The sequence below is a fragment of the Panonychus citri genome, unplaced genomic scaffold, assembly GCF_014898815.1.
Source record: "Panonychus citri isolate SS breed McGregor unplaced genomic scaffold, ASM1489881v1 Contig00137, whole genome shotgun sequence".
Classification (NCBI taxonomy): domain Eukaryota; kingdom Metazoa; phylum Arthropoda; class Arachnida; order Trombidiformes; family Tetranychidae; genus Panonychus; species Panonychus citri.
Window position 1 is genome coordinate 854,682 of NW_026515542.1, and position 14,866 is coordinate 869,547.

The 14,866-nt window shown below is 30.0% G+C and overlaps 3 protein-coding genes across 3 annotated transcripts in view; 1 reads left to right on the forward strand and 2 right to left on the reverse strand.

Moving 5' to 3' along the window:
* LOC128392780 (neurogenic protein big brain-like) overlaps positions 1-7,967 on the forward strand; it is a 41,153-nt gene extending 33,186 nt beyond the window's left edge. Inside the window, exons 2-5 of the mRNA XM_053352856.1 lie at positions 4,065-4,269; positions 6,319-6,399; positions 6,504-6,618; positions 7,036-7,967. Coding sequence (XP_053208831.1) covers positions 4,065-4,269; positions 6,319-6,399; positions 6,504-6,618; positions 7,036-7,784 — 1,150 coding nt within the window. The 3' untranslated portion in view covers positions 7,785-7,967. The remainder of the gene's footprint in view (positions 1-4,064; positions 4,270-6,318; positions 6,400-6,503; positions 6,619-7,035) is intronic.
* Positions 7,968-8,044: 77 nt separating this feature from the next.
* Positions 8,045-12,204, reverse strand: LOC128392781 (hepatic sodium/bile acid cotransporter-like). Its single transcript, XM_053352858.1, has 4 exons — positions 11,152-12,204; positions 9,414-9,591; positions 8,940-9,097; positions 8,045-8,636 (listed from the first exon to the last, which is right to left on the reverse strand). The coding sequence occupies exons 1-4, from the start codon at positions 11,866-11,868 to the stop codon at positions 8,160-8,162; spliced, it is 1,530 nt and encodes a 509-aa protein (XP_053208833.1). The 5' UTR covers positions 11,869-12,204; the 3' UTR covers positions 8,045-8,159.
* An 844-nt stretch (positions 12,205-13,048) lies between these two features.
* On the reverse strand, positions 13,049-14,091 carry LOC128392774 (uncharacterized; the record flags this gene model as incomplete). The annotated part of the gene is made up of 4 exons (XM_053352851.1): positions 13,049-13,365; positions 13,449-13,522; positions 13,594-13,710; positions 13,884-14,091. Coding segments are annotated over 4 exons (666 nt in total), but the record flags the coding sequence as incomplete, so codon positions are not given.
* Between the last annotated feature and the right edge of the window lie 775 nt (positions 14,092-14,866).

A 14,866-nucleotide genomic window follows, 5' to 3' on the forward strand; every position in this document is an offset into this window, starting at 1 on the left:
AAAAGCTATTCAGATTAGTAAGTGAATTTGGTTCATTTTAAGGTTAAGCTTATCCATGGATAAAGATTAGATTGATTGAGTCTCATTCTCATGAGATAATGTTGAACATTTATTCTGGATACTATTCTGAGTATTTATCATGCTTGATGCATATTCACATTGATATTATAATAACAACAAAGAAAGTTAAACTGTTCAATATAAATGTTTATCTTTGTGAATTTCAATATGCTGAGTTATTTATTAGCATTTTGTGTTGTTTCACTGAATACTGTACATGATAATCATGATAATAATAATGCATGAACATATTGAATGAATATTCAAATGGGATGAACAAGAGGAAATTTATCTCTCTGAATTTTCACCAGTTGAGAATATACTTTTTTTTTCACTTGCACCCAAGTGGATGGAGGAAAAGGAAGTGAACAAGTAGGAAGACATTGAATATATATTACATTAGGAGAGAAGAAAATTCAATCTCACCTTATATTTATGCAGAATGATGAAGATGAGAAAGAATTGAAACTGAATATGTTTTGCTTTTTTTCTAAGAATTTACTAGGATTACATATTGTTAGAGTTATCGTATATGTATGATAACGGAAGTTGATGTAGATATGCATTCATGCAGATAGATGAGAGAGAGAGAGAGAGAGAGAGAGAGAGAGAGAGAGAGAGAGAGAGAGAGAGAGAGAGAGAGAGAGAGAGAGAGAGAGATAAATTCTTATTGAATTAATTCAATGTACTGTTGTAGATTAGGCTGGATAAAGGTAGGAAAAAGTTCATTTGGTGTGTAGATCTCATAGAACTCACTCCTAAGATGGTAACAAATTGAACTTAAAAAGTTATCAATGAATTGGAATGAAAACTTCCATGGGCCATTGAACTAAGTTTCGTTGACACAATGGAAAGTTGTTCCAATTCAATGACATGAAGAATGAAAATTAAAGAGGGAAAGTAGCAAAAAAAGCGATGGGAAATAAGTGAAGACACTCAATGGAATGAACTTTCTAAGTATCACATAAAAAGTTCTGGTTAGATAATTTTCTGAATAATAATAATAATAACTTTTCTCTCCTAGCCAATGCTATCATGAAAGTCTAAGAGCACGTTTATCCTAAACAGGGAAGCGAAATATTCAGCTCAGAACTTAGATCAAGCTACACTTCCATTATATATCTTCAGGTGAATGTGATTACATGCAGGAGATTTTTTCTGATTTTTTTACCGACATATTTAATATCCAAGTTGGTTGTTTTCCTTTAAGTTATATGCCTTTTTTTTACCTCCAGTGTCTTCATCATCCAGAGGGAAGATCTTTCAATAGGTATGAAAAAAGTTCTGAGACTAAACGTGAAGATGAATAAGAGAGCCAACTGACAGATAACTTCTGATGAGTGTTCTTGTTATTTGATAATGATAACCTCTAGAGAGAAACTTGAAGAAACTATTTTTTCTTTCTTTTTATTCAGATAGAATTCAGTTCAGGAGAGATGAACGATGAAAAGATTGACTCTGATGTTCATTAGAACTTTTTTTCCCAATTCTGTCTCTGATCTTTTTTCATTTATCTTTTTTCCTCGAATCATTGAGTTCCATTCTTTATAATAATATGAAATTTACTTCAATGTTTTCATGGTTATCAATTGAATTAGAATTTAATTTACTTGGAAATCAGATTTCTCATCATGAATTGTTCATTCACAAGCTAATCATCAAGATTCAGGTGCAAGAAAAAACATTTATTGTATTTACCTGAATACAAAAAATGTTTACATTGATTTTTTCATGATGATAATCATTATTTGCATTCATCAGGTAACATGGTTTAAAATTATCTCATGAGAGCCTAAACAAGGTAAGGAAAAAGTTCTGAGAGATTCATGATCCTGATAAACATGATTAATCCAACTCTGTGAATACAACAGGTTAACACTTTCAATACACAGAAAAAAAGTATTAACTCAAATAATTTCTAAATGAATCAATTGATTTTGTTTGGAATTAATTTTCGAGTGAATAATGATTAAACTAATCGTATCATGATTAGACTAATTATCGGTAAATTATCAGTTTGATTGTAGCAACAACCAGGATATTTAATCGTTGATTCCATGTTCAGTTATATCCCTTCAAGGTTCAGAATCAGATTTTGGTGAATATAAATTGATAAAAATTAGCTCAGTTAAATAGTTGTAATATCAGTCTCATTATCATGAATTATATCAAATTGCCTTGAGGCAAATTGTTTGTTTACCTTTAATTTGTCACAAATTTAGTTTCTTAGAACTTATTTTTCCCCATTCAAATACGAAAAAATCTCTACCTATGTATTAATATCATGGTGATGATTATGATTATGTTTTTCCTCCATGGTGGTATTAATATATATTCACCATGAAAAAATGTTTGTTCATGATGAAAATTCATGTAGATTCAACTGAAATTTTTTTCCGCTTCCTCTATTTCCCTGGTTAATTAATTAATCCAAGATTGAAATCAATGCTGGATGGATACATTGTTAATTAATTATTATATTATATTATCATTAGAGCCATTAAAATGATTAAGTTAACCAGAATTGCTTTTTTTTTACCTCAGTTGATTAAATGACGATGATGATATTATTAATGTAATAAAATCATTTTGACAATGGTGATAATTAAGATTATCATTTTATTCATAAGCATGTAACCAAACTAAATTAGTTTAATTATACAAGAGATACAATTAATGTTCCCACACGTAATCAGCTTGATTTTAATCGATCGTCATTAATTTTACCATTGATTTAGTTTGATGGAAAAAGAAATCAAAAAGTTCTGAACATTTACTAAATCATCATTTCCCTTTTAGCTGTGAGTTATATATGGTGATTACTTTGATTCAGTTAAATTACAACTTGTTCGACAATTACTTTCATTTCTGGTTCTAATTATCATTTTCTCCTCGAGTTATATGCTTCATGATTGACAACTATAAGAGAAGAAAAAAGTTTATTCTCGAATAAAGTTTTCTCGAAAATCTCATTGCTCAATAGAAGGTGAAATGGATGTTCTAATCTTTAGATCTTAATTTTTTCACCTCAACCAGTGTTTCCATTAATTCTGATAATATCCTAATTCCAGGATTCTATTAGCCGAACAAGGAAAATGCTCATTACCACCCACTCATATCTCTCGTGTTTCCTTATTCGAATACTCTGACATGTCCAATCCTGAATTGCAAAAAGTTCTGTAGCATAAAAAAATTCCAAAGAGAAAAAGTCACAGATTAGGCTTCTTTTTGTTCTCATTCTCTTGATTTCTGTCAAGAATTTTTTTTCTTCCCATGAACATTCATCTTCCATGCATCTTTGCCTCATATTCTGTTCATTTACACTGTAATATATTCAATGTTTGATTGATTGTCCATGGAAAGATTAGGATAAGAAACATTTCCCTTTAGATGAAACTTTTGTTGCAGCAAGTCAACTATTAGACATTTATTTCTATTGATCATACTCTTGACCATTGGTCATTCCTGAAAATCCTGGAAAATTAACATTGTATTCACATTTGAACATGGATACAATATGTTAATATTATCTGTCTCTCTTTCACTCAAAATGATATTCACTTTTCTCAGATCAAGCTTTACTTTTGTCATTTCTAACCGTAAAAATCATGTTGGTTCCATTCAGATCTATTCAGACTGAATTTCCAGTAGTTTCTTTTGCAGTCGAAGATGATAAAAGAGAGAAATAAAGATGATATGTATTAGTAGCAATAGTCGGACAAAAATTGCGGAAAATTTGAATATCTACCTTTACATTCAAGAAAATGAGAATTGATTATCCATTGAGATAATAGCAACGATATTGAGTATCGATAGTATTCTGTGTATATATCATGTAAAACTTGAAACTAATTCTGTAAATTGATCCTGTGGAAATGGTCACTTGGCCATTTGGTGATTTTCAATCATGCCTAATGAAAATTGTTTGTTTTGTTTGATTTTCCAAACATTTCCCTGTACATGAATCTAATTTACTAATTGAACCTCGATCTTGTCTATAATAGAGTCTCAATTCCTGGTCATCAAGGCGCTCTCGGCATCTCTCTAGCTCACGAGTCGCTTAGCGCAGGTCAAATTTTTGGCGTCGAATTTGTCCTTACCTTTCTGATTGTGTTCACAATTTTCGCAACATTGGACATCAACAGGAAATCCATGGGAAATGATTCAATTACCATCGGATCGGCTTACATGGTCTGTTCATTAGCAGGGGTGAGTTACCCGATTTCTTGAACAGTTCAAGTTCGTGATAAAGTTTTGTGAATAATATAAATATGATAAAACAAAGTGGAAGTTGAAAAAAATGAATTAATCTCAATACGATCAAACAAAGCAACGATAATTATTATACGATAAAAGAAGCCAATTAATTATATCATATGAAACATTGTGATTAACTTCATGATCATTAATTGTTATACTTAAATTAAGCCTTAGATTATTATCATTATTGCAAAATAATCACCTGTCAGAATGCTTAGTAAGCTTTAATATTATCGTAGTAACTTTTTTGCTCCCTTGATATATTAATACTTTGCCAGTGTTCAGGGTTCATGATGATCTATTTATCCTGAATGAAATTCAGTTTCTCCCTGTTGTTCATTGAATCATCTTGTCATTTAGATGAGATAACTAATATTAATTGTTAGAAAACAATAAAAACCTTTAAGGTATAATATTTCATCGTTCATTAGCTTTCAATGTAACATAATCATTAATTGTGATCGTCAGCTAATTTAAAGGATAATCACAATCAAAGGTTATATCATAATTGTAGTTGATATTTTTGTTCTTTCCATGATAATATTTATGTTATTGTCAAATTGTTACAACAATTAAGCTTATCCAAATAAACTTGTTGTGGTCAGTGAAGCTAAAAATAGTCTGGACAATTAACGATCAAGATAATGATGATAATAATTGCGATGATTATTATAACCTAGGGATTAATAGTGAATCGAGTCAATTGTTATTGACTTTTTCTTGTTGTCCGTATCTAAAGTTATCATTGGAATTGGAAATGTAATAATAATTCAATCAGAATTCCGAACAATTGAATTATCTTTGAGTTTCCAATTTTTTTGTGAAACTTTTTTTTTCTCAAGTGAATCAAAAGATTTAAATGTTTTCACAATTTCTTAGTTTAAAAGTTTCACAAATTCTGATGGTAACATGAAAATACATGGAAAAATAAAGAAGAAAAAGAAAAGAAGAAAATTCTAATGAAATTCAGGTTGACCAATTTTTTTTTCTTCTTCTCTCTCTAAGGTCAATAACATGGTCACTTTGAACATGATGATGATTGTGTAATAGTAACAGTAAACATAAAGTTCAGTTAAAGGTTATACTTATCTTCACCATGTATCCACAATGATAAGACTCTGTAGATATAAAATCTCACCAGTAAATAGATTGAAAAAAAGTGACCACGTAAAAGAAAACAAAAATTCAGAGAGATGGACACAGAATCCTGAGTAACCATATTATACATTATGATATTATGATATTCGTGTCTTATCAAAGTTGATCTGTATTCATTATCATGATCATTTGAGTCCCAATGATAGAAAATCCAATGGCAAAAAAGTTCAGTGATATTATCATATCATGGAAATTAATTCTTGAATAGTATTTTCATTATCTCTAATCCAATGGAATAGATTTGTTTACATGTTAATCACTATCTTTCGAAAATGAATCAGAGTTTCATGGTTAGAACTTTTCTTTTTGTTTTTTCTCTTTGATAAAATGCTCATTTTTATGATCGTAATTAATTCATATACATATTATCATAAATGTTCATTGGTTTTCTCCCTGTAAATCATCAATTGTTATTCAGTGGAAAAATTAATATGTAAATTAACCGCGAAAATGACATCAGATATAACTCATTACATTAGAATCAACTTGTTGTTCAATTTTCCATCTTCATCCTTATTAATGAAAAGATGAAAACTTTTCCAATTGAATTAATTTATTCACTTGCAGAATTTGTATTATTACTCATGTAACTATCATGGTTGAGTGTTTAGTATAAAGGATTCAAAGGAATCAGAATCAATCATCAGAATAAATTTCCATGATAAATGATTAGAATGATGAAAATGTAGTTAGTGATTTATCATTTAAATAAAGTAAACGGTTAAGGTGAAAAATGGTGATTAATTATTCAAACAATTAGACCAGATGATTGTTTCTCATGCAAATGAATTATTCAGGTTTATATTCATTTCAACTTTTTATTCAACTTCTCATTTCCAGCTACCTGCCAGTGGAGCTTCATTCAATCCCGCTCGAGCACTTGGACCCGCTTTCGTTATGAATAAATGGCGACATCATTGGGTAAGTGCGATCCTGTCATGATAGTAATTCAGAATTCACCTCTCAGAACATCGAGTCTTCAATTCATTAATCATAAAATTTGAATATACTCATTGATTCATTAGGTTTACTGGATTGCACCAATAACTGGATCAATGTTGGCTGGTTTAATATATGAATTTATATTTGATTCAAGGAAGAGTAAAAATTTAAGAGACACAATTGATGATATTGATAAAGGTGAGTATCGATAATCATTATCGTAATTACCATGATTAATATCCGAGACAATACATTTTCCTTCATTTTCTCAACCAAATTCAATGAAATGGAAGAAGAATAAAGTTTTGAGAGATTCAATTCTCTGAAAGAATAGAGGAAATGTCTAAGTTCATATTGTAATAAGAATAACAGAAAAAAATATATAATATGATCCATAGTATTTCCGTTGATGATAAAGAAGGAGAAGAAGATATTTTAGAATTAGATTTTTATTGTTACAATGAGTTTATTATTATATCTCGAAAGGAAATGTCTGAAAGAGGAAAAGTTACCAAGAAAAATGTCAGAATTTTCAACAATAACAACAATAGTAATAAGACAATTAAATTTGATTCTTTATTGATCTTTGATTTATTGATTAATAAAACTTTTCAGTTTGCAATACGAACGAGGATCATTATGATGAACCTGAGGTTAAGATGAGCAGTAAAACTATTATGGGTTTCCCTCTAAGCGGAAGTTCACATTCAAATTCCGGAAGTAGTTCAAGTTCAACCCATCAATCAAATACAACAGGCTATTCAAGTATCAATAGTGCCCATCAACCAGTTAATATTATCAACACCAATCCACAATCAGTACATCTCCAACATCATCCACCTCCACCACCACAATTACCGCCTCATCTCCTACCACATCTTCCCCAACAACACCAACCAAACTCATATAACACCATCAACACCAACACCAACACCAACAATAGTAATAATAATAACCTTGGCTTAGGTCATTCACTGGCCAATACTTTTCAACATACAGTGATAACTCATGATGGCCTTTACATGGGCAATGGGAATAATAATAATAATAATAATCATATAAATACCTCAGGTAATAGTCATGTGACACCATTGTTATCATCATCTTCCGGATCCTCTTCCTCTTCATCTTCAACCTCATCGTCCAATTATCATCCACAGTTCAAATCCAATAATAATCATAACAACAACACCATCAACAACAATAATAATGTTAATAGCAATTCGTATGCTGGAATTTACGGAACTCGAGCATCAACATTACGACATTTATCAAATCGAATGGATTTTAATAATTCTAGGAATGAGATAACATCCAGAGAAAATATCATTAATAATAATAATTGTCAACCAGGAAAATATTGATTTTCTCACAATTCATACACCTTAATACTGTAATTAACGATATGTATTCATAACAATAAACGATCCTAATTGTAAACTTTCATAATTAATCACTTTCGGTGATAAAATCGTAAATTAATAATCAGCAATCAATTTATCAATTTTGCGAATTTTTCAAATAAATGTTGATTGAATCACTTTTAAAATTGTTGTGTTGATTGTTTGAATGATCAACTAACCAGTTGATAGATTAGTAAAGTAAATTACAAATTACAAAGAGATTTAAAATCTTACTAAATAATTAAATTACTTTCTTTGTTTTTAATCTGTAGGTTTTTTTTAAACTAAATTAACTTAATATTAATAATTATATATCTTTTAATTGTTAACAATTGGTTAAAAACTTTTAACGGCATTAAAGCCATTTACTGATTGGGGTGTACGAAGATGCTTATGGATAATTTCATCTTCGGGTGGACTGTAAATGACATTTTTTGATCCTTTACAATTGCAACATCGTTTAATTATCCAGAGAAACATCAATGGAATCGGTGTCATTAGTGAAGCCGCGACGGGTAGTAGTGTTGCTAAATCGCTTTCGGGTGGTTTAAGTGCTAAACGTATCAGCATGATGGATATTCCTGTATTTTGGACTCCAGTTTCAATGGCAATGGCTATTTGGTCAGCTTTTTCAAAGCTAAAGATAACTGCAAATACAAATCCAATAAGAAAACCGACCCAAACATTGAGACCCGCTGAGATTAAGATACGCCAAGTTAATAGTTTAACCATAGACCAGTAAACGTAAGTGCTGAATATGACTATGAATATGATCATTGCTGTAGATACAGGAGCCAATATCCGTTTACAGATCTAAAAGGAAATGGAAATTTGTATAAATTGATTAATCAACATGAAACATTATGGAAAACGTAATCAACGTATCAACAAATTAAGGTAATCAAAAGTTACAATATTTCCTCAGTAATTAAATAACTGTAAGTGAGGAGATAATCTGGAAAACTTGATCAGGTTTCCGTTTAATCATCAATCAATCGATTCAATTTAAAGTTGGAATTAACTTCACTCTTGATTAATTGACATTTGTAACTTTTGATTGTAATTATTGTAGTTTTTCAAAGGCAACAATTTAGAGTTATCATCGTGATGATATACCTTGGAAACTTTGGGAAGATATTTTTGGAAAAGAAGACCGATTCCTAGGAAAAAGGCCATTGCGGCCAATGTCCGAACGATTTTTATATAAGGGACATTTATTGTACTTGGACCATTAACGTAGATTCCCAAAGTAAATAACCAAAGAGGAATCATAACTGTAAATTGAAAAGAAAAGAGAAAAGTTTCCAATCAGTAATCGAAATCGAAATTCAGGAAAATTGATTAAATATCAACAATAAAGAGAAGAGCAAAAAAATCAAAATCTGATTGCAATTATCGAATTGATAATCAACCAAGTCAAATAAACAGTTTGTGAACATAAATCTTATGAGTACTTAATCTTAACTCAACTCAAGTTGTTCGTTGATTGTGAATTAAAGTTAAAGTAAATTGTATGTAATTAATGAATAAAGTACTTTGTGGTTAAATTGTAAACCTCGCCGGTGACTAGTGACCTAGTTAAATACTTACATAAGGCGGCGAAGGTGCTGATGAACGTCATGGTGAGGCTGAGGTTGAGGTTACCACCGAGGAGAAGGGTCCACATGTTGGAGGCATTTCCACCGGGTGAACATCCGAAGGCAAATAAACCAAACCAATAGTAATAAGCTTCACCGGAGAGCAAAAAATAGCCCACTATCCACGCCGTCTACAGATATAAATTTAATAGAAAATATTGATACAATTAGTTGATTGTTTGGAAGAGAAAAGAAAACAAGGTTAATTGTAATCAATTTCCAAGTATTAATGGTTTGGTATCGATAAGATTTTATACAACTTATACATTTCTGTTTACGATTAATTGTTTAATACCTTCAATTAGATTTAATCTCATTTTCACTTTAACCTTTACAACATGATAATCAAGTTTATCTATCGTTTATAAATGTTAACTATTTCATTTAGATCATTAATTGATGTTAATCAATTGATTGCCCTTGAGCAACAATCACTATAATGATAATAAATTGCTCAATGAATTAGCGGTTGTTATTAATAATATAATAATTATTTGTACATTTATTATATCGTTGTAATCAGTAATCAAATTAAAAGTGAAACAAAATGATTAACATTGAGTTTCCTTATTCTAATTCAGTCTTAATTGTTATTGTTGAATGATTTTGATTAAGATAGACACGTTGATTGTTGATCATATTTGATTTGTGAAACTTATCATTAACAATTTACTAGACTATTTAAATCAATTGATTGAAATGGATTTAAATTATTCTAAATTTTAATTATTAGTATTTAACTAATGTTAATTGTTGGTATAATGGTAAATTATACAAAATGAGGAAAAATTAATTGGTAAATGTTAAGCTAATGATTTAAAAATAGTAAAGTTAATTATCATCATAATTGAAGTAGAAAATAAAAAACTAATCACCACAATTATGGTAAAATTTACAATTAAACTTGAAAATCAACTAATCATCTTGTTCAAGTAAATTGTTGATGAAATTATTTACAATTAAGAGGAAGAGGGAACACAAAGCCAATATAAGAGAAGAAGAAAAAATTGTAAACTGGTAAACAAGTTAATCTTAATTGTAATAATCAGTTGATCATTTAAGAAATTACCTCATTCGTATATGTGACCTGATCAAACAACTTTTAAATCTGTTGACCTAATGGTCAATTTGTCAAGATAATTAAGAATGAAATTCATTCATTCTTACTTGGAACGTTTATCAATATTAATTAATCATTACATTAATCACTTGGAACAATGGACCAACTGACCAACATTGAATGTGAATCATTTTGATGCTGGTTAATTGTGTTAAAAGGGGTTAAGCTAATTTACTGATTAAAATGATGGTGAATGGAAAATATCAAGTTGATTCTTACAAGATTAACATGTTACCAAGTTTAACTTTAGAGAATTGAAAGTTTTCAGAAAAAAAATGAGGCCAACTTATTATGTAGTGCGTGAGATTTTCATTCTTACTGAAAACCCACTTAACGGCAACGGAATCTTTCAAAATCAAGTAACGGTAACACGAAGTCAAATGTTGGCAAAATTTTAAGAAGAAAAGAACAAAAAAAAGTGACAACACAGCAAAAAAGAATTTCAATTCAACAATAAGAAGTAAAAAAAAGTTGTTTCTCTCCCCCTGAGTTTCTATTAACTTGTAATTTCCACCATGAGAAGGTGAGCGAGTGAGTGATTGATTGATTGAATATCGATTTTGTCTCTTACCAAAGGCATGACCACATATTGAGATATTAAACCAATTAGAGGTGCTATTGGCTTCTTAAGGACACTTTGAATGACCACCAGATCAACAGCACATCCCATGTTGATGAAATTCAATAGAACCAGGGAAACGACTGAAAGGGTGAATACATTTTCCAATTTACTATGTTTAAGTGAGACCAGAATAGATAATTGATTTGTTTTGTCAACAACATTTTCACCATTAACCAGTGAATTTAGATTAACGGTTAAAGATTCAGCTGATGATGAAATATGTTCATCATCTTTTTGAGCACATGGTGGATTATCTTTAAGAGCACTTGTTAATCCATTGGTGTAATGAGTATCATTTGGATTAATGTATTGAAGGAAAAGGTTTGTGTGTCCCAATAGTTTACCAACTATTGTGACCGACGATGAATAATTGAAGTAGCCATTTTTATCTGGGATGAGATAAGCTTTATCCAAGGTGATTCTTTTCATTGACCCATCGGTCTTAAGGTCAGCAACACGAGGTGAACTGATTCTCAATTGATAGTAAAGGTGACCATCAGCATAAGTAGAATGAATTTTATCGGTTAGAGTGAAATTGATGAGTGTCGATTCACCTTCTTTGATTCTAACCTCATTGATTCCATAATTTACGGAAAGGGAAGTAACTATTTGAATAAATAGACAGAGTAAAGAGTAAATAAAGGTCAAAAGGATAACGGGACACATTTGAAGGACAATCTATGTTAGGTTAATGGTGGAAAAGATTAAGAAAAAATTGTCAATGTGTTTAACATTGAGAGAGGGAGAAAAAAAGTAAACAAGGTTAAGGTGAAGATCAACCAGGAAAATTAATCAATAGAAACACTAATTATCAACATTTCTTTTTTCGCCGCTTCTATGGTAACAATTTAATTCACTGATTGTTTTCTATTTAACCATAGTTAATGTAATTAGGTTTGAATTAAAACAGAAACAATTAACAAAAAGAGATACAATTTAAAACATAAACAATAACAACTTTGTGATGTGATCCCTTCAATAACAGAAACATGAATGAACCCAAATAGACAGACTCGAAATGTGAATGAAAAGTTTAACCGGTAAACCTGAAGTTGATTTACTATTGAAAACGTTAATTACAATTAATCAACTTGTCAAGTGACTATTTATATTATCTATTTATAAGTGTTTCTTAATTAACTTAATAGAGTTATGTTTAATTGTTGACAATTAGGGGGAAATTTTTCACAACTGAGCACTAGTGTTATTTGTTCCTTAGTCCTTTACATTGGACTCTTTTAATTGTCTTTAATTGTGATAATTATTACTTGATCATCGTAAACATTAATATTGATTGTGTTTCATATCTTTGAGTAATAAAAATTATTGGTTAATTTGTTGCTATTCCGTTGTTATATTGTAACCTTGATTCTAAAAATTGATTTTTTATCAAATGGCTCAATTTTTCATTCGATGAAAAAACTTAATTGTTTACGATTTAGTTAATTTAGGCAAGATTTTGAAATAATTAAACCGTTAGTTTGTTTGTGAAATAATCGCATTTAAAGATTGATTTAAGTCAATCGGGTAAATAGTGAATGGGAATATAATAAATACACAATATGTATATTGGTTAATTTCCAGCGATTAAAAGATAATATATTGTAAATACAATATATCCTTTTCACCAACACATTAATATTTGTTCAGGTGGAATTTCTGGTAATTAGATTTTCAATTTTATCGCATGTTGGCTGTTATCTCAAAAAATCAATCTTTTTCCATCTAATTCAGTACATACGATGGATTAAAACCTCATTTGAACATTGATGACATAGAATTGATTTAAGATTTTTGTATATAAAGGATTTTGGTGTTCTCCCAAATTAAATATTCTTGCCGATAATAACTCTCCAAATAAAATTTGTTTAGACTTGAAACGATAATTGATATCAACTATTGAGTTGATAATGAAAATTTTTCTACTCCTCGAGATCCACCAGGTATCACACCGACTACTCGAGGTTGAATAGGTACAGTAATCGTTTTGGGTACAACATAATGAGGCTCGGTGATCTCTTGGATACTTTTCGATTGATTACCAACTGCAACGGGTCGATCGATACTCTTATTTCCTCCATTACGAAGAGTCAATCGATTTAGCCGAGAAAGTCTATCAGAGGTGACCTTTTTCCGTAAGGCAACATAATTCGAATCACCATTCTAGTTGCAATTAAAGAAAAACAATTAATCGAATTATCCTTGATCACTTTTAATTATATTACAATTTTAAAATAAAGACATACCTTCATTTTCAATGTGCTGTCCGTCGATACGCTTGACCCATCACTTTGTAGTCTTTTTTTATCTTCATCTATTTCTGGAATTGAAAATATGAAAATCATCATACAATTGAATAATATTATTCGATTTCAGATCAACTTTCCCTACCTCGAAAGTAATCTTGATAGTTTTGAATTATATCGATGCCGAAAAATTGAGCCGTTAGATCAGGATATTTAATGTCAATAATGTAAACAAAACTCCCCAATAGCAAGCAAAATAATCCTAATTGTTGGAAAAAAGTCCATTATATACAGATAATTGCAATATTATTTATCGATAAACATCAAATGATTATCGAAATTCAATTTTTTCATATATTAAAAATAATATATACTTTTTTAGTTTAGCAGTGTAATGAGATTTAATGATTTTCAAATATTAATAATAATAATTACCGTTGGTTAGATTTATCCAATAAGCCCATGAATAGTCAGGGTGTAAGAACTGCACTCTACTACCACTTGGTGATTGAAATGGAATCTCCAATGGAACTGGATTATTATGTAAAGCCCAAATCATATTGGTTGTAATTAGAGATAATCCAGTAAGCATCATCATTAAGGAACCATATTCAATAACGATACAGAAAAGGCAACTTGATATAACCAACAGCCAAGAGAAACCTATTTATTATTGATGGATTGATTAAAAAACTTTTCACAACAATCTCTTTCTCAAATCAATTTGATTGACCAACTGACCATAAGAAAGTGTGACAATACCATGAAGCCTGTTGATAGAAGTGTGTAAACCTAAACTCTTCTCCATCTATTGTGAAATAATCAAGTACCCAAAGAAATGGAATCGGAAGTCCATTGGAAGCTGATAATCGATATTGATACTTGAGATGACCAGTCTCTAAGATTAGAATAAGAAAATATTGTCAATCCAAATCAAAACCATTTAATAGTTCCACTTATTTACCTTCTGAAAGTTTTGGTTTATCAGCTGATGATGAAACCCAATTCCATTGAAATTGTTCATTATAATCAAAATTAATCATGTCCGGAAGGATTTTATCTGTTGATTTGGATACATCCAAGTCTTTCATGGTTATATTGAATCCAAAGGCCAATATGTAGACCAACTTGGCAACGATTTTCATTGGTGATGAAAACCTCAACCTAACCAGGGTATTGATTGAATCAGATTCCCAATAAGGTGAATGATAACATACTACAGACATGATAGATAATATAACAAGAATTGATAGTAATTCCTTTCGAAAATCAGGTAAAAGTTACTCACCGATAATTATTAATGGAACGGTAAGAAAAACGGTAATTCGGCATATGTAAAACCATCTCTAAAATAGGAAAAGTACATATTTATTTAATCGTTGGTGGTGTAAATGATCAACTACACTGGTAGACAAAAA